Raw genomic sequence first — 26,870 nt, 5'->3', positions numbered from 1 at the left:
CATGCCAAATCTGCACTGGTTTCCCAAGCCCAGAAGTGGCACCGCATGCTGTGAAGCTGCTCCAGCAACCAATCCTCCACTATCAGTTGCTTGGAGTTCGCCTCTTCCTCCCTGTCTGTATTCTGGTTCCCCCATTGCTAGAGGCGCGGCTGTTGCATCTGTGCAATAGTGCAGCAGGCAAAGTCCCAAGGGAATTGGTAAGGGAACAAGGGGGGGCCTTCAGTACTCCCCATCGAGCTCAGAGGAAGGCCACTCTAGCTCACTACAGCCCCTTACTGAAACTTACTAGGGGGCTGGGCTAGCCCTCTCCCAGTACCAAAAGAAAGAGGAAGGGCCAACAAGAAAGCAAGACCCTGAGACTGACAGTCCCTAAGGCCAATGGGAAGGGGCGAATGCCCCAAGTCAGCCCTATTGACAGGGCAGGCAGGCCAATGAGGGAGTCAGGAGCCAGGGTCCCGTCCTCCGTGTGAGCTGGAGCTCTCTGGGGAAAAGCAGCTGGAGCTAAGGAGAGCGCCACAGCCTGAGCTGAGGCAGAGGCAGAGCAGCAGCAGCAGCAGCCGGGGCCAAGTGGAGTTGGAGCAATCTGGAGCCAAGAGTGGTGAGCAGCTGGGGAGCATGAGGGGGGACCCTGAGCAGCAAGGGGCGGTACAGGGAGATGCCACCAGACACAAGGCTGGACTTGGGAGGGGGGTTGTATCCCCGAGGGGAGGGCCGTCGCTGGGGAGAAGGGTCCTGTCACCTAGAGCCTAACGGCCTATGGCCACCGCCAGAGCAAGGTATCTCCGCAGCGCAGCCAGGGCCTGGGAAGGACGTGTGAGGAACAGACTGTGAATTTTCCTTATGTCCCAGAGACAGCTGTTTGTGGTACCCTGTGCCCAGACAGCAGGGTCACTTGTCTCCTTTAAGCTAACAGGGCCTGCTTTGGGGTGGGAGTCCCTCCAGCCCTACCCCCATAACAATTACAGTGTGAGAGACTGAGACTGGGGTTGCCCCAAGACTGCAGCTTCCCCCCGGCCTGGTCAGCTTTGGGGTGGGAATCCCGCTCCACACTGATGATTCCTGCAATGGGGGAGCAGAGAAGCTGTAAACGTCTCTGAGCTGAGCCCGAAATCCAGCCTCACTGGTAGAAACAGAAAGTGATGACAGTGAGTGGAAATCAAATCTAGGCTCTGGGTAAGATCCAGCAGCTCTTCGTGGTCTCCTCATTCTACCAACTATCTCAATGCTCCAGAGTATCCCTGGGGTTGCCATAATTACAACTATCATAATGTTATGCTGTGTCAAAAGACCTCGGCTTTTTATTGGTTCCCAAAGTCCTTCAAAGTAAATGATACTGTTTATGGTACCAACAATTCAACATTATATCTGCCATCTTATAATGGACTTGGTTTTGGATTTGTTAATAAAGCTGTATTATCATCATGTGTCAGAATTTTTTGATATATCATAGAATGTAGTTACCCTGGTAACTCCATTTGAAGATTATCTGGACATGACACCTCACTGAAGATCTCAAAACATTTTGAAAACATTAAAGAACTAAGCCTAACAACACTCCTATGAAGAAGCAATTTTACGCATGCAGACACTGAGGCAGAGAGATTAAATATTTTATCTAGTGAGTCTGGGGCAGAATCAGAACTAAGACTCTTATCATCATGACTCTCAGGCCTGTGCTAGACCATGCTGCTTCCCATAAGTCACAGGATGCATCTTTTATGTTTTGTTATCAAATAAATTAATCTTTCATAAACTGCTTATTGAGTAAGTAATCATATCCACTTTGCTTCCGAAGCCACTGCATCATAAAATAGAAATAGTTGTACTACAGCTTTACATATCCAGTGGACATTATTCACAGCATTATTTCACAGTGATTCAGTATTTTTCCTTTAGCCAATGTTAAACCCAAGTTTTATTAGTTCTGAAAATGCTAAAACGACTTCTGTATTTCTCAGTACCTTCTCCCCACAATAATGGGCCTGATTCTCCAGCCTGTGATGGCAGCATTACACACACACTTGGTGCTTGGGTGTAAATGAACACACAAGGTGCAAGGCGAAGGAGAATCCGACTTTTTAAATGCTTTCCAGCTCATCTCCCCTTTTTTAACTTCAGGAATACTTAAGAGCGAAAATGCCTAATGAAGCCAAACTCTCAAATTTAATTGCAGGACAAGGTGGGCTACCTGAACTGCTCTGCCTGCTGAAAGGATTTTTCTGCCTCACATTTTGCTGCCTGTCTAATCACCTACTGTGCTTCATTGTCTCCTGTGACGTTAGACTTGACCTATTTCTTGGCTTTATACTTGGCCTTTCCACTCTTCTCCTTTACCTTTAATCTTGCCCTCTCTTTTCCCTTTAGCTCTTTCTTGTTTTTCTCTTTGAATGTCTTTGTTTGCCTTTCTTTGAGATGCTCTCCATATCCTCTGACAAAGGGCTTCCTGATGGGCTGATTCGCTGTTAAGACTTTCTTGGACAGATAGATCATCTCTCTAGCATCAGTGGATCTATCAATGGCATTTATAAAGCTCTCAGGGCAGCCTTTCCCACGTACCGTGTGAACTCTGGGCCTAGGGAAAGGAAGTTTATGTTTCTCTGCTGTCTTCTTTACTTTTGCCTGCTTTTTAGGATGGCATTCTCAGCTCTTTCTCATCCCTTCTCAGGGCACTCAGATGCTGCCTCTTCTCTTTCTCAGTTCAGTTCTGGCTACTGAGCTTGTACTGGTAGCTGCTCCAGTGCTTGGAGAGTGGAAAGCAAGCCCTCACCTCTCTATGGAGGACTGTCACTCACTCTTCTTCCTTTATTCCTTTCCTTTGATTTCTTCCCTCTCTCTCTGTAGGGGGCATCTAGTGTGTTCTGAAACTCTGGACCGGATTCTTGGTCTTGCTGATCTGGGCAGGAGCCAAGGGACCACAGACAGAGGTGCTTTACAGCCACCTTTGTGCTCTCTCATTTCTAGGAGCAGCCAGGGACAGATTTTGCCCCAGCATAAGTTAGAGCAGCCTCAAGGCTGCTCTGATTTACACCAGTGGCAATTGCGCCTTTGAGTTAATTCTGCTGGCCAAGGATCTTACTCCATATTGTGTTGTGGGGCAAGGAGTACAGAGAATTCCATGTTGTTATAACAGAGTGAAGTGATGTATTTAGGGATAATGTGGAAATGGCAAATAATCAGCATTACTTCCAAAGGAAGTGTGACAACTATATTAACTCTTTCGGTGCTTTCCAGCACAAAAACACCAAGATACCAAGGTGACAGACATCTTGCAAATGGGCCAGAATAAGGAAAAAGTAGTGGTATTCTCTCGAGCACTGCTCACTACCGGAGCTTCACACACTCCTGATGCCAAATGCTGCTCATGAGACTCTACTTCTCATAGACTGTATTGATCTTGTTAGCATGACCACCTTTCTTCTTTTGGCATGTTTGGATTAGCAATGAAAGAGAAAGAGGTTGACATTTAATCTTCCATCATTAATTTTCATATATGAATGGGTCAGGTCACCTCTGTCAGAGTTACTCTTCCAGGCTCCCTGAAGATTCATGCAGCCATCATTGCAGCAGTTTACACTCAGCTTTCATTCTGAAAGTAGTTTTTGTGCCCAAGAGCTAGAAACTTACATTATCTATTAAATGAAAGAGGAGATGTTAGAGCATATGGTGTAACCACCAGTAGTGATGGTGTTTAGTAAGGCAGCAGGCATGTAGGTAGGATGAGTATAGAAAAGTTTGTCAGTTAAAGGGCTTTATCATCAGAGCCTGTGCATCCTAATGCAAATGAAATTCATAATTACAGAAAAGAGAACACACGGGCTTTTCAAAAATTCCTATCACTCATCTCATTACTGATACATTAATATACCACGTGAGCCAGCGCACCTTTCAAAGCAGCTGTATGGAGAACAAAGAATAAAAAAGAAAAACAGCAAGGAAATAAAGAGGAATTTCCAAAGCAGAAAAAAGGAGCCACGATAGCATTTGTGAATGAATTAATAAAATGATTTACTTCTGTAGTTTTATTATCAGCAGACTAACTGATGACTATAGCCCTTAATAAAGTTTACAGGTTTGATTTTAAAACAAAATTCATTTTATCCACTGTAACCATTGGAAAAAATTAATGAACTTTTCTGAGGATATCAATGATCAATCATGGTTCAGAGAAATAAGAATTCATTCAAAACATTCATCTTTAAAGAAAAAAATGTTTTATAAACTTACAGCATCTAGTGACTGGGCCTGAACTCACCCATGACCACTAGGCAGTGAATTTATCAGAATAAACTCATTCATTTCTAAAATTTATTATACAGATATACCCTTCCTCCAAAGGGAAACTCCACTAATAAGATCTATAAATTCTCTTCATAATCACGCAAGCTGCTTTGTAGCATATGCTAAGCAATTCTGTCATTAAGTAACTTCTGTGGTACATTCCAGCTGAGGATCTCAGAGTGCTTAAAATATTAATGAAAGTAAACCTAAGAATTCCGTGTAGAAGGGAAGTATCTTCCCTACCTGTGAGATGGGAATACTACCTACAAAGCAGTTATGGGTGACATTTTCAAAACACTCCCAGGCAACATCCCCCAGCACACTCCCCATTCATCAGCCCCAAACAATCCATCCCATCCAGGAGCCTTTCCTTCTCAAGCTCCTCCATCCTCCAGTCAAGCACCTCCCCAGCACCTACACCACCAATCACCTTGATGACTCAAGTCCCCAGCATTCAGGCAAACCACTCTACCACTGTCCCTCACGCACCCACCCCACCCATGCAACCTACCCACCCAACATCCCCCAGGCATCCAAATCCCCACCCCATCTTCCTTTTCACCCAGTAGCTGGGTAACTCCCTAACTCAGATACCACTCACCAACCCTCCTCAGCCAGCAGCCAGGCAACACTTCTCAGCACAGTCCACTTTGTGGCAAATACCATATACATCAAAGGGAAAGAAAGGAGAAAAAAATTGGATTTGATCAATAACTGAGCATGAGCAATACCTAAACATTAGATCTCACAGAGACATTTTTAAAAGCAGTGTCTCAAAGACAGGTCGCGCAATACAGTTGCAAGGATTTTCCAGTGCACCTGAGGAAGTGTTCAAGGAATAAGCAGCTGCTGCCCTCTTGTGGGAACCTGTGCACTAGACTGGATTATTTAATTGCTATCCAGAAGCTGTTCAGTCTGGTAAGGCCTTTTAGGAGATCTTTCACCATGTCTAGCCACGCTCGACCCTCTGCTGGATGGTGTCTTGCTGTGGTGATGGTATACAGGTGTGGCCCCCTTTGATATCCCAGGCATTGTCATCCAGGTGTGATAGCTTCTGCTGTGATACTTCCCACTGGTTGGCTACTTGCCTGTAACTTCCCATTTGTGCTGAAGGTTGCTTCTCACATCACCTGAACCTAATTTTAAGGCCCTCTCTCTTTAAGGGCTAGCCAGCCCTCCTGGATGCAGCCCCTTTAGGAGTGGCTAAGACCCACAGGCTGCCAGTATCCCATTTTATTTCCATAGCAGCTAGGAGATTGCTTCTTTCATTCCAGCTCCTTGTTAGTGCAGCATCTGGGGTTGCTCCTGCAGGTTGTCCTCTCAGTCTTTTTTACTCTGGGGCAGCTCTCAACTCATTTTCTCATTATCCTCCTGGTACCACTTGGCCTCTGACCCCTTCTTCTGGACGCAGTCAGGTCACTGTCCCCCATGGTTTCCCTAAAGCAGCTTATGTCCCTCTTACTTGTTAGGGTGATCTGGAAGGTGCTTCCTACCAGACTTTTCATAAGGTTCAATCACTTCATTTCTCCAGCCCTTCAGTGCCACCCTTCAGTAGGCCTACACAGCTGTCTGTTGGTCAAATGTTGCTTCTTGGTCCTAATATGATGGAAGTCATTTTTAGCTGAACCAAGCCTAGGTCAAGGCCTGTCTCTTTACCTGGGCTGCTCAGCCCTTGGCTTTAAAGGTGGTTACACAGCTTTAAGTATATCACGTGGCCTTGCCAGTAAAGCCTCTTTCCCATATCCCATCTAACATGTGGGTCTGTTCAACTAGGCAGCCCCTTTGTGAAACCAAGAGGGTTTCTCGCTGGCATACTGCTCCCCTAACTCTGAACCAGCAGTTAGCAACTGTCATCCTAGTTCAGGGGTCCCCAATGCGGTGCCCGCGGGGGCATCTTAATGCGCCCGCATCCTGGCCCCCGGGAGAGCATCCGCTGAAATGCCGCAGCAGCATTTTGGCAGGGACGACTCTTGATGACGACGCTTGTCGCCGACAAGTGATGTCATCGAGAGGCGTCGCTCCCGAATTTCGGCAGCGACGCCCCTCGATGACGCCGCTTGCCGTCGACAAGTAATGTCACCGAGAGGCGTTGCCCCCGAATTTCGGTGGGGACGCCTCTCGCTGATGCCGCTTTCCAGGGCCGGCGCTTCCATTTAGGTGACCTAGGCGGTCACCTAGTGCGCCAGGATTTGGGGGGGCGGCATTTTGCCACCCTCAGCGGCAATTCTGCAGCGGGTCCTTCACTCGCTCTGGGACCTGCCGCCAAAGTGCCCCGAAGACTGGGAGCTATGGAAGGACCCCCCGGCCGCAGAATTGCCGCCAACAACCAGGAGCGTGGAAGGACCCCTGCCTAGGGCGCCAAAAGCCCTGGCGCCGCTCCTGCTGCTTGCCGTCAACAAGTGACATCATCGAGAGGCGTCGCCGCCAAAATACCGCTGAAATTCGGCAGCATTTCAGTGGGTGCTGCACCGCCACAGTGGTCCTTCACCTGGCGCCCGCCAGCCAAAAAGGTTGGGGTCCACTGTCCTAGTTAGTTTCTTATGTCACCAGAGCAACTGCATTCAGATCAGAAAACTGTGCTGGAAAGATAGAATGATTACACATCTGACACTTGCCCTTTGAAGGCCAGCCTCTGTCCGGTGTGGGTTTGTTGAAGGCAAACCTCAGTGAATGCTGAGCTATTTTGGCTTCATGAATCACTTATAAACAAGGCTTCCTCTCAAACGTATTTGGTATACGAAGATAGTTGACCAATATTATGACTGAACAAATGGCAATCTAGTCTGTGTGTTAAGTTAGGAATTGTTTGACTTTACTGTTTTAAGCTTTGAAATGGGTCACTTAAGTCCCGTGGCTTCAGATGTAGCAAGTTTGCAGCATTTTATTTTCTTCTCAATGCCCATTGAACCCTTATCCTATTTTATAAGATCCCCATTGCAGTGGTGACAATTTTTCTGAGGTAAGCAATGTGGTGATGTCATCTCTTTGATCTGTGCACCAAGGAAGATGAGCAGATGGTGACTCCTCAATGAGACTCACTGCGGATTTGCAGAATGCACTAGTTTCAGTTCACTGATATTTGCACATCTTGAGTTTGGTTTTACTTTTGGGCTTCAGCAGCAGCTTCTCTGAGCTGAGCCCCAAATCTAGCCTCATTGGTTGAAAAAGAAACTGATGACAGCAAGTAGAAACTGAAGTCCAGCTGCTCCAGCTGAAACGTAGACTCCTGTTAAGATCCAGCAGCTCTCTGCAATATCCCCATTCAACCAACTATCCCAACTCCCCAGAGGAGCCTGAGGTTGCCATGTTTACATTTGCCAGAATGTTATGCTGCTTCAAAAGACATCTGCTTTTTAGTGATACCCAAAGTCCTTCAAAGTAAATACAGTTACATTGCCAACAATGCAACATTATATTTGCCACCGTACAATGGAATTGGTTTTGGATTTGTTAATAAAGCTGTACTATCATCATGTGTCAGAATTTTTGATGTATCATAGAACATAGTTGCCCTGGTAACCCCATTTGAAGATTATCTGGACATGACCCCTCTCTGGAGATCTCAAAACATCTGCAAACATTAAAAAACTAAGCCTAACAAGACTCCTATGAAGAAGCTAGGTCTAAAAACCATTTTACAGATGACAACACTGAGGCAGAGAGATTAAATATTTTATTTAGGAATACAATGAGTCTGGAGCAGAATCAGGACTAAAACATTATCATTGAGACTCCCAGGCCCGTGCTAGACCATGCTGCTTCCCATAAGTCACAGGATGCATCTTTTATATTTTGTTATCAAATAAATTAATCTTTCATAAACTGTTTATTTAGTATGTAATTATATCCACTTTACTTCCGAAGCCACTGCATCATACAACAGAAATCGTTATACTATAGCTTTATATATATCCAGTGGAAGATTATTCACAGCAATATTGCTCAGGGATTCAGTATTTTTCCTTTAGCCAATATTAAACCCAAGATTTATTAGTTCTGCAAATGCTAAAATGGCTCCCGTAATTCTCCCTACAATAATCGGCCTGATTCTCCAGCCTGTGGTGGCAGCATTTCACACACACTTGGTGCTCAGGTATAAATGAACACACGAGGTGCAAGGCAATGGAGAATCCAACTTTTTTAATGCTTTCCAGCTCATCTCCCTTTTTTTAACTTCAGGAATACTTAAGAGCAAAAAAAGCCCTATGAAGCCAAACTCTCAAGTTTAATTGGAGGACAAGGTGGGCTACCTGAACCGCTAAGCCTGCTGAAAGGATTTTTCTGCCTCACATTTAGCTACTTGTCTAATCACCTACTGTGCTTCATTGTCTCCTGTGACTTTAGACTTGACCTATTTCTTGGCCTTAGGTTTGTCCTTTTCTTTGATTTTTCCTTGGCTCCCTTCCTTGTCCTTCTCTTTTGGTTTATGCTTGGCCTTTCCACTCTTCTCCTTTACCTTTAATCTTGCCCTCTCTCTTCTCTTTAGCTCTTTCTTGTTTCTCTCTTTGAATGTCTTTGTTTGCCTTTCTTTTGAGCTGCTTTCCACATCCTCTGACTCAGGGTTCCCTGATGGGCTGATTCGCTGTTAAGACTTTCTTGGACAGACAGCTCATCTCTCCAGCATCAGTGGATCTGTCAATGGCATTTTTAGAGCTCTCAGGGCAGCCTTTCCCATTCACCATGTGAACTTTGGGCCCGAGAAAGGGAAGTTTATGTTTCTTTGCTGTCTTCTTTATTTTTGCCTGCTCTTTAGGATGGGACTTTCCTGCCTTTCTCAGCCCTTCTCAGGGCACTCAGATTCTGCCTCTTCTCTTCTCTTTCTCTCTCAGTTCAGTCATGGCTACTGAGCTTGTACTGGAAGCTGCTCCAGTGCTTGGAGAGTTGAAAGCAAGCCCTCACCTCACTATGAAGAACTTTCTCACTCTTTCTTCCTTTCCTTAGATGTCTTCCCTCACTCTCTGGATGGGAGATTTAGTGCGTTCTAATACAATGGACCGAATCCTTGGGTCGGACTGAGCTGATCAGAAGCCAAGAGACTAGAAACAGTGGCATCTCAAAGCCACCTTTGTGCTTCCTCTTTTCTAAGAGGAGCCAGGGACTGATTTTGCCCTAGCATAGGTTAAAGCAGCTTCAGGACTGCTCTGATTTACACCAGTGGCAATTGCTCCTTTGAGTTAATTCTGCTGGCCAAGGATCACTGCACTCCTGCCATGCTCCCTCTTATCCTTTGTTAGTCTGCTAGCCTGGGAGATGGAGGACAGGATTATTTGGAGCCACCATACATTGCTTTATACCAGTCAGGGATTCCTCCTACAAGCTCCTGAGCTTGGGCAGCTCTTTCTCCCTTTTGCACCCTTGGGATGGTACAAAAGGGGTGGAACAAGGATCTATCTGGCTGGTGTAGGGAGCACAGAGAATCCCATGTTGTCATAACAGAGTGAAGTTAAGTATAATGTGGAAATGACATATAGTCAGCACTACCAAGGATGGTGAGACCTACTGTATTAACCCTTTAGCTGCTTTCCTGCACAAAAGCACGGATATACCAGGGTACGCCAGAGCAGGGAAAAATTAGTGGTATTCTCCCAAACACTGGTCACGACCTGAGCTTCACACACTCCTAATGCCAAGTGCTTCTCATGCTACTCTTAATGGACTGTGTAGATCTTGTTAGCATGACCACCTCTCTTCTTTTGGCATGCTTTTATTAGCAGTGAAATAGATAGGGGCTGACATTTAAACTGCCATCATTATATTTCCTAAATGAATGGGTCAGGTCACTCCTGTCTGCTACTCTTCCAGGCTACATGAAGACTCAGGCAGCCCTCATTGCTGCGGTTTACACTCAGCTTTTATTCTGAAAGTTGTTTTTGTGCCCAAGAGCTAGAGACTTACATTGTATTTGAAATTAAAGAGGAGTTTTTAGAGCACATGATGCAGCCACCAGAGAAAAGTGTGTGGCTCACTGAGCTGTTGTGAGCCAGGTGCTTATCTCCCTGTCACTTGTTAGGGTTCTTTTTACCGGCCCTCACGTAAGGTTCAGCCACTTCCCTTCCCCGGCCCCTCAGTTCCATCCCTCTGCAGGCCTACACAACTGCCAGTTGGTCAAATGATGCTTCTTAATCCTAACTCCCTTTATGATGAAAGTCATTTTAGCTGATCAAGGGCCTGTCTCTTTAAGGGCTGCCCAGCCCACCTGGCAGATGCCACTTTAAAAGTAGTTACACAGCTCTAAGTATATCAGATGGCCTTGTCAGTAAAGTCTCTTGCCCACATAACATTTAACGCTGTCACACTGCTCTCCTCACTCTGAGCCAGCAACCAGCAACTGTTAACTGCCAGCAACTGTCATCCTGGTTAGTCTGTTACAATGTCACCAGTGCAACTGCCATCCTGTTTACTCACTGCAGGCCATTTACTGGGATGTCACTGACTGACTGTTGGCCTCTATCAGGTGTGGCTTTGTTGTTTTTAAAAATCTCATATTGATTTTGTGGGTCTGAGATACCAGTCCAAGAGGGCTGTAAATTTATGTACACATCCAATTCTTGCTTCACTTTCACTGTAATGAATGGAAAAAATAATCTGTAGAGAAGTCCAAGACTGTTGCCAACGGCCTCTTGAGAGAACAAAACTGATAGCGACACAAGTGGTAATTCAAGGGGGTCAACAATGTCAGGATTCCAGACACATAGGTGTAGACGTGTTTTGGGGGAGAGGGTTTCTGGTGTAGCATGAGTTAAATAACACCATGCATATGAATACCATTCAGTTGGGGATGTCGCAGCACAGACCAGAAACTAATACAATGATTACCAGCTTTTGGATCCACAAAACCCACATTTTGTGGGACAATCCCCGTTTAGAGCCTGATTCTGCAGCCTTTAATCAAAGGGACTGTGATGTTGCTGCTTAAGTTGGGTGACTTTCTCCTGTTTAATGACTAAAAATTGGCTAGGCAACCAGACAACTTCAGCCGGTAAAATCTTTACAAATATATAATTTGCTTCTACAGTGACCCAACATACTTGAGACAGATTGATATGATTCACCTTTAAATTAGCACCAACTTTCTCTCCAGCCTTCTCTTACCAGTTATCATTCATAAGAGTTCTATTTATACCTTTTTCCTTTTGGATCATGGGAGAAGACAGCCGTGTTTTCTGTACTGGTGATTATTTAGGGAAAGTAATAATATTTGTATTGTAGAAGCAGGTTTAAAGGAGTTTTCTTCCAAGGGAGAGTTAAAATTGGATGTCTAGTTCTAAACTGGATAACTGGGGTGTGCTGTTCATTGAGGCTCCAATCTGGGAGAGCCAGCAGTGTGATTCTGGGACATGAGAGAGTGGGTGGGGGTACCTTTTCTGTTCCTTTTTGTTGTTGTAGCTGCAGATGTTTCCTCTGTGACCTAAAAATCTGGCTGTTCCTCATTGCCTAGTTAAATAATGGAAATGGTGGGTAATTTACCCACTTCTTTCTCTCAATAGGCACTTACCGTCACAGACAATGCCTGGGAGTAACTCTGCTGAATCAACTCTCACCACTTCTAGCCAAGGGTCTTCAAAAACAACTGAGAAGCGCCAGGCAGATGAGAGTAAGTCCAACTAAAGAACAGTTCTTCGTTTTTCTTTGTAAAGCACTCTGGGCTCTTTTGGGAGTGAAAGTGTAAAATACTATAATTGGTGCTAAAGGAGGATTTTTATTTTCCCTGCTTTCCATGGAAAAAGTTTGGCAAACCAGATGTTTTTAAAAACCTGTCAATACAGGCAGAAAGGCAAGAGTTCAGTGGGCATACATTTCACAACACTAGCACTCCTGGCAAGCTTAATCCCTCCCTACAATATAGGCGGTCCTGATCCTGCAACCCTTGCTCATGCAAGTGGGAAGTCAGGAATTTCATGGCAAGAAGGTTTACATGACTGGACTCCCTGTGTGCATTTTAGCTTTTCTTCAGGCTAATTGAGTGAACATGCACATAAAATATTATCTAACCATAACCAGAAAACACTGCCCAATCACACAGGCCAACTGTAACAGATAGCTACACAGAATAAAGGGTCCATGATATCTTTCTGACCCAAACAGAACACATGGGATCTTGACAAGTTCCCACTGAAGCCCATGGCATAGAAATACAGAACAATAAACTTTCTCTAATGCTTAAGTTTACACTGGATAATGGGTTCCTTTCATTCCTCCTAGTATTGCTGCAGCAGTTACTAGAGAAGCCTGCTATACTTTAATCTCCTCTTTTACAGCATCTTCATTTGCCCAGGTTCTTCAGTGAAGGAGGCACCACCACTAAGGGCCAGCAAATGATCTCCAGATAGCAAGTGCTATTCTATAGGGTATGAGCAGTCTGTGCAGCCCACCGTGAGAACAGGAAATTTAGTCTGAAGGCATTTTGTTGGTCACATCTACCCACCAATTACAGCAGAAAGAGAACAGGAGGAGAGCAATGGAAGGGGAGACAGAGAAAACAAATTGTAGATCCCAGAAGCACGTAGACTCCACCTGAATGGCTGTAGGAAAATAGAAAGGAAGCTGGGACAGGTTGCCTGCCTAATGACATGATGTTTCTTTGACAGGTGAGGTATTTACCAGAATGTCCTACTTGGCAATTGAGACCAACACCAATGCTTCATCATCCAATGGATCTCTGCCACCCCCAAAGAGTGTGCTACGTATGTACGATGGAACTTTTTCTCTTATAATATATATTCCTGATGCTCAGTAGCAAGAGTAAGGAAAGCTTACTGGCAAGAAATGCTGATGTGCATTTTTTATTTTGTTTGTTTTCTTACTGGTCCAAGATGTGATGCCCTACACACAACTCCATGGCATCTTTGTCTATCTGCCTGTCTGTAACACCACAACTCTGGAAAACTCAGTCCAATCAATTCCAGAATGTCAGGGAATGTTCTTGGCATCAGTGGGCAGAACCGTATTGACTTTGGTAAGAATCAGAAAATTGGAAAAGCCTCATTTCCACTCCAGAGGCAGAAATGAGGCAACAACTTTAGGATTAGGATTATGCTAGTCAGTCCCCCACAGCCTAATCACTTTTGAAATTCTTGGCCTGCATTACATACCTATAGTTTCTTTTACATATTCTAAAATATGGTTTTCCTACAGGTCCATGAAAGAATATGCTGTATTGTAAATTAAATTCACCTAATTCAGTCAGCAGTTTACATTTGGAAGGATAAATTTTCAGCCTATTTTGGGCAGATACCTTGTCTTTACATTTGTCTGTAAAGGGCATGTCACACACTTGGGGCTACATTATAATAATTCATAGTAATAAAGGCTAAAGTCACTTTCCCTATTTCACATAAAAAGTTATGCTCCCTGCATCGCCCCCAGAAAACACCTATGTGACCCTGAGATTGGAACCACTAATGTAAACAAATGTAATGATGTAGGAAAATCCTGGTGCTAATGTATATTTTGTGTAATGTCCCATTGGTGGGTTAATGAAGATGTGAATGTGGAAGCAATTTAAAGTAAGGGGCTGAACCAAAGCCCATTGAAATCAATGGAAAAACTCCTATAGTTTTTGATGGCCGTTAGATCAAGCCTAACTGCTTTGTTTTCACAGGAACAGTATTTAACATCCCGTGTCTTCTGATAATGGCCTTTGCCTTCCTCCCAAGAGCCTTTATAAAGGCTTGTATCTCCATAAAGTAAGCGTGAAAATAAAATTCTTCTGAATGGTGTATTGGGGAGGATATTCAGGATTCACAATAGGAAACTGGGCCAGAGAGACTGGGATACCAGTTAATGAGCCTGTGGGTCCAGTTAGAAACAAGGAGTCCATGATTCACATTGGCTACTGTTCAGATTGTCACTGGGACAGGTTCCGTGCAGTTCTGTGGCAGCTGCTCATGAAACCAAAGAGTAATAAAGTCCCTCTGCTGGCTCACTACCTAGACCTGCCATTGGCCAAAATCTCAGTCCCTGAAAACAGTCTGAGCAAACAAGCTAATCAGAGGAGAGTGCTGTGAGGCCCAGGGTATAGAGTACATGGCTGCTATTGAAGCCTAAGGACCGCAGTAGCATCTGGCTGATGCTTCTTCCCTCAAAGTCCATGGATATGATTTGACCAGTCTCTCTGGCCCAGTTTCACTCGTCACAGATCCATCGGCCAAATCTTGCTTCCTCTTTGCCTCATCCCCACTCTATCCCCAATTCTGCTGCATTTTAGATTAGGGCACGCAGAATCTTCTATGGAATGCAGGAGGAAGGGACCTCTATGCAAGCTATCTGCAGCTAAGCCCTCACTTCAGAGCAGAATCACATCAGTTCCACTCCCAAATGGTGCTATTAGCCTGCAATGGGGGTTACAGGATTTGACCCAGCCCAAATAAATGCAATATCAGAACAAGATTATATGGGTGTATATGGATGCTGTGATAACTCTGGAAAGAATCCTGTGGCACCTTATAGACTAACAGGTGCCACAGGATTCTTTGCTGCTTTTACAGATCCAGACTAACATGGCTACCCCTCTGATACTGTGATAACTCTGTGCTTGGTCTCCTTCAGAAACCTAATCACCTTGCAGAATGGCAAGAAATTCTTCAAGATCCTGCTGTTGCTGGTTCCAATCATTTATGGTGAGTATTCATGGAATTCAGGGGACATATAAAGGTCTAATCTCAACTTCCAGTTTAGAAACAAAAATGCCTGCTTACTGAATTAATCTAATTGCATTGATTTAGGGATTCATATGACTAGAGCTCACTCTGCTATTTTATGTGTGTGTTTTTCTTCACTCTCTACCTAGATAATTCCATGGCCAAAAACACCTCCAAGCTCCTCCTAGTATTTCCAAATAACAATCACCCTTTCTTTTCCTTGCCATCCTGCTGGAGTAAATAGGTTGGTTAGTTGATAGGTTTGGGGGAGGAATGGAGATAGGTTGGGCTGTGGGAGACAGAGTAGGTGGGTAGTATGCAGACATTTTTTTCTGTGTGAGGAAGTCCTTTCTTGGGAGGAAAGTGAAGTTGAAGGGCCAAGTTCCACATTTAGTCCTGAATGTGGGGAGGACTCTAGCCATTCATATCTCTTGTGGGAGCAAGTGAGTTCCATAGTCTAGAACCAGCTCCTTTGAAAGTTCGGTCTCTCCTCCTCAAGAGCCTCCCATTCTTGGTCAACTTGACATTGCACTGTTCAGGAGGAACACTCTGGGAGGTCACACATGTGGGAGGGGAGACAATCTCAGATAGCCAGGGCCAGTCCCAGGGATGGCTTTGAATGTCAGGACAGAGACCAAGACCTGAACTCTGTTTAGAGGAGAGAGAATTCAGAGAGAGGAATATTGGGGAGATGTGCTCACTGTGACCTGTGTTGTCCTGTAGACTGGCTGCTGCATTCTGTACCAGTTGGAGCTCTCAGAGGATGTGGTAGCATTCCTAGATATATTGAGTTGCAATAATCATGTCATGGGTATGTGGATCTCTGGGGCTGGGCATAAGTCTGATAGGCTGGAGCACAGTTTTTTCAGAGCTGTATGCACCCCAACTTCAGCTCTCCGTTGCCAACATGTTATGTGGGTTTGGAAGTAGATAGCCTGGCTTGGTGATGATTACAAATCTTGGTGAAATAATTCTCTGTTGTGTGTATGATTTGCAGCAGGTATTTACTGTGTTGGCTCACTATCGTCCAGGAGATTAGCAGAGGGGCTAGCATCACAGGTAAGTGTCTCTTGGGACAGGAAAGAAACCTCCTCTGAGCCAAAATGAGAAGCAGCTTCAGTAATTGCCTTCCTAGACAAAGTTGCAACCCACAACATCTGTGACAGGCTCCTGCGGTTTTTGCACTTTCATCAAACAGGCAGAATGGCCATTAACGTTAGTAAGACTTTTGCCAGTACCGTATAAGGGAAAAGTTGGGGCTGCAGGATGCAACTCCCTATATGCACTGGGATTACTGGTGTCAATTCATTGGGCGTATTGTATCTGATTCCATAGAGAGGAAGGAATGTCTACCCTGCCTACCTTGAGAAGTCTCCAGGGAGACTGTATTAGTGGTTAGTATATTTGCTTCCCATTCTCTTACAGGAAGTGACAGAGCTACACGAAACAGAGCTGAAGTCACTGTGGTAAGAGGGATTTCTTGACAATGAATTTATTCCCTACTTCAGTGGAGGTGTTACTAACTCTCTGGCTAAATATGCATGATTATGTCTCCTAGTAGCTGGTTCACTCTGAGGATTAGAGCTGGCTTGCTCAGCTAATAGAGTGACTCCTTTTACTGAAGCAGTACAGGGGTTCTTGCTTTTGCAGCTGAAGGTCCTAGGTTCTATCCCTAGTGATGACAGTGATGTCTTCAGGAATGCAGTCTCAGGTTAACCACATCACTCCAAGTGTACAAAGGCAGCAGAGGTCCTGTCCACATTACAACAGCATTACATCTGGTATCAATGAAAACTCATTCTCCTAAAAATGGAGGGAATGGGGCAAGTTTATCCATCCAACCAGCACAAAGAGAGGCACTGGTGTATTTGCAGTCTCCTGTTCTCACTTAATGCATAATAGTGTCTAATATCTGTTTTTCCATGTTTTCAAGGCAGTCTCACACTTTATTAGAAGAAAAAGTCCATGAAATAGAACACATTAAAGAGCAGATGCAGCATCTGCGTGCAGAGATCAATGGTGTGATGGAGGGTATCCTGCATTCTGTTCAAGAAATCCTGGAGGAGAGCGACATCCCAGGAGAGAACAGAGATGTAAGAGGCTGAAATTGTATAATTAGACCTTTCTGTAGCTCTCCCCATACCCTCACACTGCTTCCTGTCACACCGTTCCCAGCCAGTTAGGGCCTGTTAGTCCTTGCTATGGACCTGAACATTAGGGATGGGATTTTCAAAACACTCAGCGCTGGCCTGACACTGCTTCCATTGAAGTCAGTGGGAGATTTACCACTGACTTTGCTGGGAGCAGAGTTGAAATCTCACTCTTGGAGATTTCTCACTGCTGTGCTCTGACAGTATCTGCTAGAAGTTTGGTAATTATGGCATTTCTCACCAAAATGTCTTGTAACTGTAACACTGAACATTACCATGTGGGTGGCATTACACCAGTAAAATTGTTTAGGTTCCTACTTGTTCCTGGAAATGTATAAGCTGGAATCCCAAAATCCTTAAACAGTTGATCCGAAACTGCAGCTGGAGGTATGAGGTGTCTCTTACACTACAGGATAGCAAACTTAATTTCAGAGGCAGTGAGTGTAGTAATTAAGGCATTGAACTGAGAGTCAGGAAAGCTGGGTTGTATCCCTGTGTAGCAGAGCATGGCAGGGCCCCCTTTGGCTCCTGCTCTGCTAGAGTCACAAAGTCACCCTGAGGTTAGTAACTACTCATGCAGTTTATTCACAGACTTGTTCCCACCACTGTTTCACCATATACACTTGACCCTTCGTTGTCTGCAGGCAGGAGGGGAGAGCTATCCTCCCCAATTCCCTTTCTTTCTGCCCCTGTCCCTGGCTACTTCCTTCTGAGGCTAATTAGGCAACAGCTGTCTCTGCTTCCTCAATTAGGTCCAGATTACCTCCAGCCAGCATTAATTTATTCCCTAAATGGAAGGTGGCATGATTCAAGGCTGAAACATCACCCTGTCACACCCTGATTCTGCTATTGTCTTGCTTTGTGATCATAGGCATGTCTCTTAAGCTTTTTATTCATTTATTGTTCCATTTGTACATCTGAGATAATACTTCCCTGTCTTTATGAAGTGCTTTGAACTCCTTGGATGGAAACACTGTATAAATACATCTTATAGTAATAACGGCTAGTTTTTGTTTTTTAACTTAACCCTCTCCTCCCATCATGGAGACATGATTATTTCAATTCCTTAGCCTTGATACCTATTCTCAAAGTCACTTTTAACTGAGCCACCAACTTTAGTGAAGGAGTATATAAGACTCCCCATCAGTGCCTCTTCTTAGCTCTCTATCTGGATCATTACTGAATGTGAGATACTCTTCCTTGCATTCTGGGGACTGGATGGTACTCATGGTGCTCGCATAGTGAGCTGGCCTCTAGAACAACAGAATGAGGTGGAAACCAAACCCAGGACTCTGACACAGCAGTGGAGAGCTTTACTGTGTGGCCTCCGCCTCAGTAGCTGAATGAGTTTATATCCTTCCAACAGTTACTGGGAAAACTTATTTGAGATGGAAGTTACAGTTGTGTGTTTTATTGTGATTTTTCTCATTGACACTGAGTATTTTACCTTAAATGCCTGTAGGTGTTTATGTTGTTTGCAAATATCTTTCCCTTCATTACCTTATGTCTTCTCTTTTTTTTCAGCAAGTGCTAGAGATGATAAATGTAGCATTTAAGAAGGTTTATGAGGACCGTGTCCAGATGCCTGACTGGGCTCAGAAATCCATAGGTAAGGATACTAACAGCATTCTGCTCTTTTATAGCACCTTTACAATGATAAGTATAGTTATTCCTCCTTAACAAACTGAGGAAACTGATACACAGAGGTGCTAAGCTGACTTGCCTATGTTCAGACAGGAAGTCAGTGGCAGAGTCAGGGATACAACCCAAGCCAGCAGAATCCCTGTCTTCTCCCATCACCAGTAGACCATGATGTCTTTGATAATATTGTTATGAACTTTTAAAAAAGTATCTGAGACATTCTTCTCTGCACTGATTTATGCACTTCGCCAAGGTGAATGGGAGATCTTGATTTTCCTTACAATAGTGTGACATAAACCCATTATAGATATTGATTCATCATTTATATCATGCTAATCTCCATATCAGATCATTATGGGATGTTCTCTACATCATATTGAGACATAAATCCAGCCATAAGACATTGTAGCCACTCTTTTCCTTTGACACCTAGGAATTCAGATACCACTATGAGGAACATAGGATGGATAGACTGATGGTCGTCTATATGTAACATTAGAAATATCTTGTAATCCACTGCTTGTCATAGGGTCTGGCCTTTCTTAATTTATTCATATTTTAATTGCAGGTGCCACCATTGATACAGACAGAACATCTAAGAGTTTTGAACTTGGGAGAACAGAGGGGTGTTGTTTTGGTTCATGGTTCTTTTCTTCTGCAAACCCTCCAGATACTATTTTACAGGTGGAGCACATCTGTCTTCTTTGTGTATTCCCTTATACTACTTTCAAATGTCCTCATTCAAAAACTGTCTCAAGAAACCTGTTCTTCAGTGGTGGACCTACAATTAGTTAGCCAACTAATTAAGGAAAGGCTGAGGGGCAGTCGGGTGTAGATAACATGCATTTAAACCCACACCCACAAAGGGAATTAGGCGTTGCAATGCTCAGTGCCATGGCACCTAACTTTTAGGTGCCTGAAAAGTCACAGGAACAACACTGTGAACCACAAAGCCTGAGTTAGGCACCTAGGCTTCCTATACAATGAATAGGAAGAGATAGACAACTTACAGTGGGATCCACAAAAGTCATTATACTAGGCAGGGTGTCTCCTAAGCTATCTGATGGGAGATGCTGATGAGAGGGGGTGTCCTAAACCCCTCCCCTCTCTTGGAGATAGGTGCCCGATTCTAATTAGTGATTCACAAGGGGAACCCCTCTCCTGGAGTTAGATGGCTTAGGTGCCCAAGTCATTTCTTGTGAGAATGAATTAAGTGCCTACCTTGCTCCACATAAAAGGCCAGAGGAGGATGTTCCCACCTTATAACTTTTAGCCCTGTGATTAGAGCTCTAACCTGACATGTTGGAGACCCAGGTTAAATTCTCCCCTCTGCAAGGGGAGAGAAGAACTTTGAACGGGGTCTTCTCCCGAGAGTGCTCTAACCACTGAGATATGGGATATACTAATGTGTGGCTTCCTCAATCTTTCCTGTTGAAGCTGTTCTGCTATGGATAAATGAGTCATTGAAGTGGGGGATTGGACTCAGGTCTCCCACCTCCCAGCTGGTGCCCTAACCACTATACTGCACTGTACTCTCTCTCTCTCTCTCTCTCTCTTTCTTGCTCAGGCTTTGATGTGAGATAGGTGTCTGGTGGCCTAGAGGAAGGCAGCAGTGCACATATTTAGAGGCAGAAACATAGTTGCCAGTGGAACTTTTACCCAGAATACTTTGGCACCGAGTCAGATTAGGCACCTACAACATTCAGCAGAAATTTTTTGGATCACAGTGAAGCCTAAAACTGGAACATAAGCACTTAAACCCAAGACATAGGTGCCTAAGTCTGGGTTTTAGGCACCTAAGTATCTTTGTGGATGAGGGCCTTTGAGCCTGATCTGAAGCCCACTGACATCAGTAAAAAGAACAGGAGTACTTGTGGCACCTTAGAGACTAACAAATTTATTTCATCATAAGCTTTCGTGGGCTACAGCTCACTTCTTCGGATGCATAGAAGAAGTGAACTGTAGCCCATGAAAGCTTATGCTGAAATAAATTTGTTAGTCTCTAAAGTGCCACAAGTACTCCTGTTCTTTTTGCGGATACAGACTAACACGGCTGCTACTCTAAAAACTGACATCAGTGGAGTTCTCGCTTCTTTATTTACACAGACTAAAAACCCCAAGGACATAACTGTGTAGTTAATGCATATAAAAATCTATACATTTTAATTGTCTTTCTCTCCTCTGCCCTTTATATGTTGCTTGCCTCCTTAGCAACTGATCCAGTGCCCTCTGAAGTCACTGGAAAGATTCCCATTAACGTCCGTGGGTACTGGGCTGGGACCTTAGATTGTAAGATCTTTAGGGCAAGGGCCATGTCTCCCTCAACGTTTCTTAGTGTCTTAGCACCACGAGCCCCTGATGGTCCTTGGGGTCTCTAGGCACTAATGCAATAGAAATAATCAATAAAAAGTACTAGTAGCAATCCCCTTTCTTCTGCTAAGAAAGGTGAAGAAATCAAGTAATTTCCTGTAAACCCAACATTATGGCATGAGTGTTTTTATGAGGGTGAATCAGGCCCACTGGGAGCAACCTCCAATGTGTACCACTCTGAATATGTCATAGCCTTCTTCACCAGGTTCTTGGGTACACTTGGGCTAGTTACAGCATTTTAGTTCATAGAAACCATTTGCTCCCAGTAGTGGAAGAATTACTGTATCACAGCAAAAATCCCTTTCATGTGCATGTTATTTCTTTGCCCCAACTTCCTGCTGGCATTTGTACTTAACACCACTGAAAACCATGTTCTTTTCTGTTTTCCGTGATCTTTAATCTTTAGACCGATGCTTTGAATGACTGCAAACACCTCTGGCCTGATTTAAAAATCATTCTTGGGCCCCAGTGCAGATGTGTAATAGAAAGATGGAACTTTATTGACTCTGATGGTGCTGTGGACTAAGTTCAAGTGTTATTGAAAAGGCAATTTTCCCTATAATACATAATAAGAAAGTCTCAGGTTTGATCTATGAACTCAGTGTCTTAAAATATTAAAGCTCTCTGTTTAGGTGATAGACAGGCAAGGAGATCTACATTTTGTAGATTTCATAGAACTGTATTAATTTACCAGCATAAAGTCAAATAACAAAAGAAGACACCAATTTTTGTGCTTTTCCCTGAATACACCTGTATGTGGGATGTGTTACTCCATTAGTGTTAATTGGATTTGGTTTCTGCTTCCAGCCAGATGTTCACCCTGGAAACTGCTGGGCTTTCCAAGGATCTCAGGGTCAGGTAGTAATTAAATTGCCTGAAAAAATTTACCCAACCGCTGTTACACTTCAGCACATCTCTAAGGCAATCTCTCCCTCTGGAGATGTAACTAGCGCCCCAAAGGATTTTGCTGTATGTGTGAGTATCTGCCTTCAACTTTTTAAACTGGAATATTTTGGTGGATAAATACAAGAAAAGAGACTTGCTTTGTATGTCTGTTTACAGGATATGAGGCTTGTTCTCTTCACAACTATGCACAAGTTTAAGGAAATTTTTCAGATGAGGTGGTAATTTTATCACTATTAACAGTGTTCATTTCTATAGTCCTTTTTGTCTGAGTATCTCAAAGTGACTTTACAAATAATAACTAAGCCTCACAACAACCTTGTGCTATTGGTAAAGGATTCAGAAGGATAACATCATCCACCTCTTATGTGGAAGCAGCAGCTGTTTAACATCATCACACAATAGGTTTAGGAGAGCTCACTTGAAATTGCAGCAGAGACTTAGGGTACTTCTACACTGTATAAAAAAAGACCACAGCAAATCTCAGGAACTGGGGTCAACTGACCTGAGCTCACAAGTCTCATGCTATGAGCATGGGTGGTGGGTATAATAAATAAGGGGAGGTCAAGCCTCCTCAAACAGGTTGTGGCACACCTCCCTCTGGAGGCACACTGCTGGTCTGCTGCCTTTGGAGCGCCGCTGCAGGAAGGGTGCCCAGGCTGTGGCCCCACCCATGCTCTGCCTCAAGGCCCCACTGCCACATCCTGCTTTCCCCTGTGGCCCTGCCCACACTGCTCCTCTTCGTGCCCTCACTCCTCTTCTCCCCTGAAGCTGATGGGGACTCGGGTGGGCGGGCCTGGGACTCCAACCAGCTGGGGCCCAGGGCAGCTGGACACAGCTGGCAGGCTCAGGGTGGCCAGTGAGCTGGGGATTTGGGGTGGCCGATGGCTCAGGGCTAGTGGCCCAGGACTTAGGATGGCTCGGTCAGGCAGTCTGGGGCTCGGGGGGGCTCGGCCAGGCCAGCCAGGACTCATCTGGACATGGTGGGGGTCTCGGAATGTTTACATTCCAATACATCATCATTCCTACCAGCTGTCTTCCCGCTCTGATTTTAGGGACTGGATGAGGAAACAGGGAAAGAAACTCTACTGGGAACTTTTATGTATGACTCAGGAAAAGAGACCATTCAAACTTTCCAACTGAAGGTACTTTAAAGGGTGGTGAAATGACACTGTATGCATACAGATTTGCCTACCAGGTCTTGGAGAGGAGAGGATATAGAAATCTCTCTCTGAGAGGAGATTCCAAAGTGGTTAAACGGTGTTTTTGGAGAACAGAACTGTATTGTGTGAGGATGTGGGAAAGGAGAGATGATACCCCCAGTTCCTGTGTGAACTTAGTTTCAAAGGAGACCCATGGCTAAATTCTCCCCTTTTGACAAAGTCCTGCTCCCGCAACAGTCATTCTAAGTTGCAGAAGACAATGGCTTTGCAGGGAGCAAAATATTTGTAGGGCCAAACTCAGCAAGCAGGTGCATCTTCACCAACTTCAGAGGCAACACATCAGTGTACATCAGAGTTGAACTTAGACTCTGTTCTTCCTTACTTCTACTTTTCTCCCTGAATCAGCCATCTTTCTCTCCCCCAATCTTTTGTACTAGAAGCAATGGAGGGAAGGTGCTTAAGAAGCTAGGCAGCTGGGCTTTTGAAACACCTAGGTTTCATTAGTACCAGCCAGAACAAAGCAGTGGAGTAAAGGGGGTCAGGGAAGAAAGAAAGAACACAAAACTGGAGAGGCAGGGATCGTGGTAGTTGAAATTTCCTGTTGTTCCAGGCCTGCACTGTAGCTGATTTCAGCAGAGAATTTCAGCTTTCCATAGTTGGTGCTAAAGACTTTCAGAGCTCTGGAGTTTGATTTGACATACATTGAGACAAGCTTAGACCTGGTATAAGTCAGCACAGTTCCCATTATTTTCAATGGGAATTTTGTCCTCTTACCTCAGGGCTGAATTTGGTCCAATAGTAGGGTTAATATAGAGACAGAACTGGGACTGAAGAAAACTGTTTAAAGTAACACAAGTTTTGATTTTTCTTAACTTCTTTTTTTATTTCAGAGTGAACTTTCCAAATTTTTTGTTTACATAAAATTCAATGTGCTGAGTAACTGGGGCAACCCAGAGTACACTTGTGTTTATCGAGTCAGGGTACATGGGAAGATGACAGACAAGAGCTGAGGCCTGTAGTAAGAAGACATGCAGTGAGAACACCATCAGAAAAGTAAAGGCACCTAAAAATGACAGATTTTGTCAACTAGTGACTCTCCTCTGTTCTGTTAAAGAAATAAACAACATTTAAATTGGATATGTGCAGAGACATGAATATTGGCAAAATGAGTCTCAATTGCTTTTATGCATTGAAAAGCTCTACATCTTGCAGGATCCTCTAGAAAAACCCAAGAGCAGAGGAGCTGGAACAGTTTGTATGGGGGGGTGCTGAGAGCCACTGAACCAAACTGTAAACCCTTTATATGATGGAAACCACTTCAAGCGAGGGCATGCGGCAGCAGCCCTATTTCCAGCACCTATGCATTAGAGCATTACTGACCGCTCCAGGAAGGTTAATGACCAGGGTGCAGAGGCAAGAAAAAAACCCTCCAAGTCAATAACAGCTTTGCTAAGCTCATCTCAGTTGAAAGTCACCCTCTGCATAGCTTATTGGTGCATCTCCGAGCAAATGATAAATGGTGGCTGAGTCTGTGGATCTTCACTCTTCATTCTTGGAAACATTTTTCCTCCTAGACTCCCAGTTTCTCCCTTCCTTTGTGACTTAAGATTCTCAAAGCAACTATGTATAACTCTCCCCTTCTTACTCAGCAGATCTGCTCCCCATCAGCAGAAATACAGGGTGCACAAGGGAGTATCACAGGTTGTGGGGGCTGTGCTAGGACAGGCAGAAGCTTGCTGTTGCCACAACACCATGGTTCTGAACTGTTCCTTCCCCCTCTCCACCCAATAGAGACTGGTTTGGGGTGGAGGCTCTTCCCCCATATCAGTTGCAGCATGAGAGACAGAGATTGGAGTTGCACCAAGACTGCAGCTCCACACTCTCACCCACCAGGACTGCATCACTGATTCCTGTAGCAGTGGGGATCAGAGAAGCAGTAAGACCCACCCGTCCCTGAGGGGAAGCCCTCTCCCTTCCTCTGGGGAATGGAGACACAGATGGTGATGAGCTGGAGGAGGAAGTTGGTGTCTCCACTAGCCCAGACTCAACCCCTCCCCACCCCTGCCTTCCTTTCGGGCTTCACAACTACTGGGCAGCAACAGCTCCTTAGCTGTGACATAGGGCTACATGCCAGCCTAAGGCCACCGGTGGGCAGGAGGTCTTGGTGCCAGTGCTGAGAGGCTTATGGCACTAGCGATTGGACAGGGCGAGGGTTCTCGCTGTGTGGAGGAGAGAGGGGGGCCTACCTCCCTGCAAGAGCAGCATTCATTGGGCTATTTGCATGGCAGCACCAAGCAAACAGTTTCCTACAAAGGCGGCAACACTGCCTGTCACTCTGGGGTGCCCCCTCCTGCTACGGTTCCCCCTCTGTCCTTCGCCCTCACACACATTGGGCTCCTCATTTTCACTTACCATGCCTGGGGCTGTCTGAGGGCAGCTGCTTCCCTGTGAATGTGGGGAGCAGTTTGTTAGTCATACTTCACACACTGGCAGCAAGGGAAGCAGGCCTGGCTGCAGGGTTTACAGCTTGTACCATCAGTAATGAAGAGCAGGTGCCACAATCCTGGGCATCATTGGGTGTGTTGGGCCTTTAAGGCAAAGGGAATGTGGTAAATATGATCATGTAGAAGGATCTGAAAGGGATGGTCCTAGGGGGAAGTCATGCAATTGGACTCGGGTTGTATAGATCAAGCTGGTGCCTCAGGCTAGAGGAGGCTGTTTTGTGTAGGTCAGGCCTAGCTTTGGTCTGGCTGGAGATGCACGCAGCAGGCTGAGGGCTGCCAGGAAGATGGCTGTGGTTATCCTGGAAAGGGCATAGAGGCAGAACAGAGAATCACCCAGAGCAGGGGTGATGAGAGAAGGAAGAGTCTTGGCATTGCTGATTGCACTTAATTAGATGCCCACGCTGCAACATGTGGTAAGGGCAAAAGTCCCCCTTCTCAGGCTCTACATCAGTGGAGTCAATGATTGCTGAGCCAGAAGAGCTGAATGGACACGAGCCTGAAAGGCTAAAAAAGAGCTAGAGGCTATAGGCGGAAGATATTGTTTAGCCCAGGGAGGAAGCACCCTGCAACCACAGGGACAAAGAATTGAGTTCCTCGAGGGCTGAAAGACTATGTGTTTTGGTTTCTGTTGGACTTTTCTGTTAAGCCTGGAAGGGGACGTGGACTTCTGGCTTTTGACTGGAGGGCCACAAGCACTGCAGTGGCTCAGCCGTGTGTGGAACATCATCAGGGTGTGGAAACTGAGGCACAGATACATGACCAGTGCTAGAAGGTAAGCCCATCTGCCTAACTCCCCGTATTCCCTCTTTACCTGGTTTCCTTCAATAACAGTCCATCCAGAGAACCTGGGCCCTCTGATGCCAGTTCCACTGATCATGGTACACTTCTCCTGGCATCTGAGTCCACTGGCTCATAAAGTGTTATTCACAATAATGATCTCCTCCATCTTCTGCCAAAGGGACCCTAGATTTTTCCAGTTATTTTACTGATCTATTACCCGCCTGCCATGGATGAAAACGTTTTCCTGCCTGGCCTTTATCTCTTTGCAAATTCTCTTTACTGAAGGCCACCATAGAAAGCTTTCTTTATAAAAAGAAACACATTGAATTATTAACATTTTTGGAGGGGCACTGTGGCCTCATGGATAGGGTACTGAGGCTCCATTGATAGAGATTGGGGTTCACAAGACTCCTGGGTTTTATTCTTGGTTTGTCGCATGAC

The 26,870-nt window shown here is 44.9% G+C and overlaps 1 protein-coding gene across 1 annotated transcript; it reads left to right on the top strand.

Moving 5' to 3' along the window:
* Positions 1-479: 479 nt before the first annotated feature.
* Positions 480-24,200, top strand: LOC127046304 (SUN domain-containing protein 3-like). Its single transcript, XM_050943165.1, has 13 exons — positions 480-598; positions 11,766-11,872; positions 12,867-12,962; positions 13,880-13,964; positions 14,827-14,897; positions 15,916-15,977; positions 16,344-16,384; positions 16,852-17,011; positions 18,593-18,677; positions 19,278-19,393; positions 21,887-22,054; positions 23,038-23,127; positions 24,036-24,200. Exons 2-13 carry the CDS (start codon positions 11,785-11,787, stop codon positions 24,153-24,155), a joined length of 1,182 nt encoding a protein of 393 aa, XP_050799122.1. The 5' UTR covers positions 480-598; positions 11,766-11,784; the 3' UTR covers positions 24,156-24,200.
* Positions 24,201-26,870: the final 2,670 nt, after the last annotated feature.

This window comes from Gopherus flavomarginatus, chromosome 3 (genome assembly GCF_025201925.1).
Source record: "Gopherus flavomarginatus isolate rGopFla2 chromosome 3, rGopFla2.mat.asm, whole genome shotgun sequence".
In the NCBI taxonomy this organism is placed as follows: Eukaryota; Metazoa; Chordata; order Testudines; family Testudinidae; genus Gopherus; species Gopherus flavomarginatus.
This window is presented reverse-complemented; position numbering and strand designations above follow the sequence as displayed.

Excerpts from the sequence above, each read along its gene's own strand:
- LOC127046304 (XM_050943165.1), top strand. The coding sequence starts at position 11,785 with ATGCCTGGGAGTAACTCTGCTGAATCAACTCTCACCACTTCTAGCCAA. Across the intron at positions 22,055-23,037 it reads CAAAGGATTTTGCTGTATGT|GGACTGGATGAGGAAACAGG; the intron begins GTGAGTATCTGC and ends CTCTGATTTTAG. Across the intron at positions 23,128-24,035 it reads TTCAAACTTTCCAACTGAAG|AGTGAACTTTCCAAATTTTT; the intron begins GTACTTTAAAGG and ends TTTTTATTTCAG.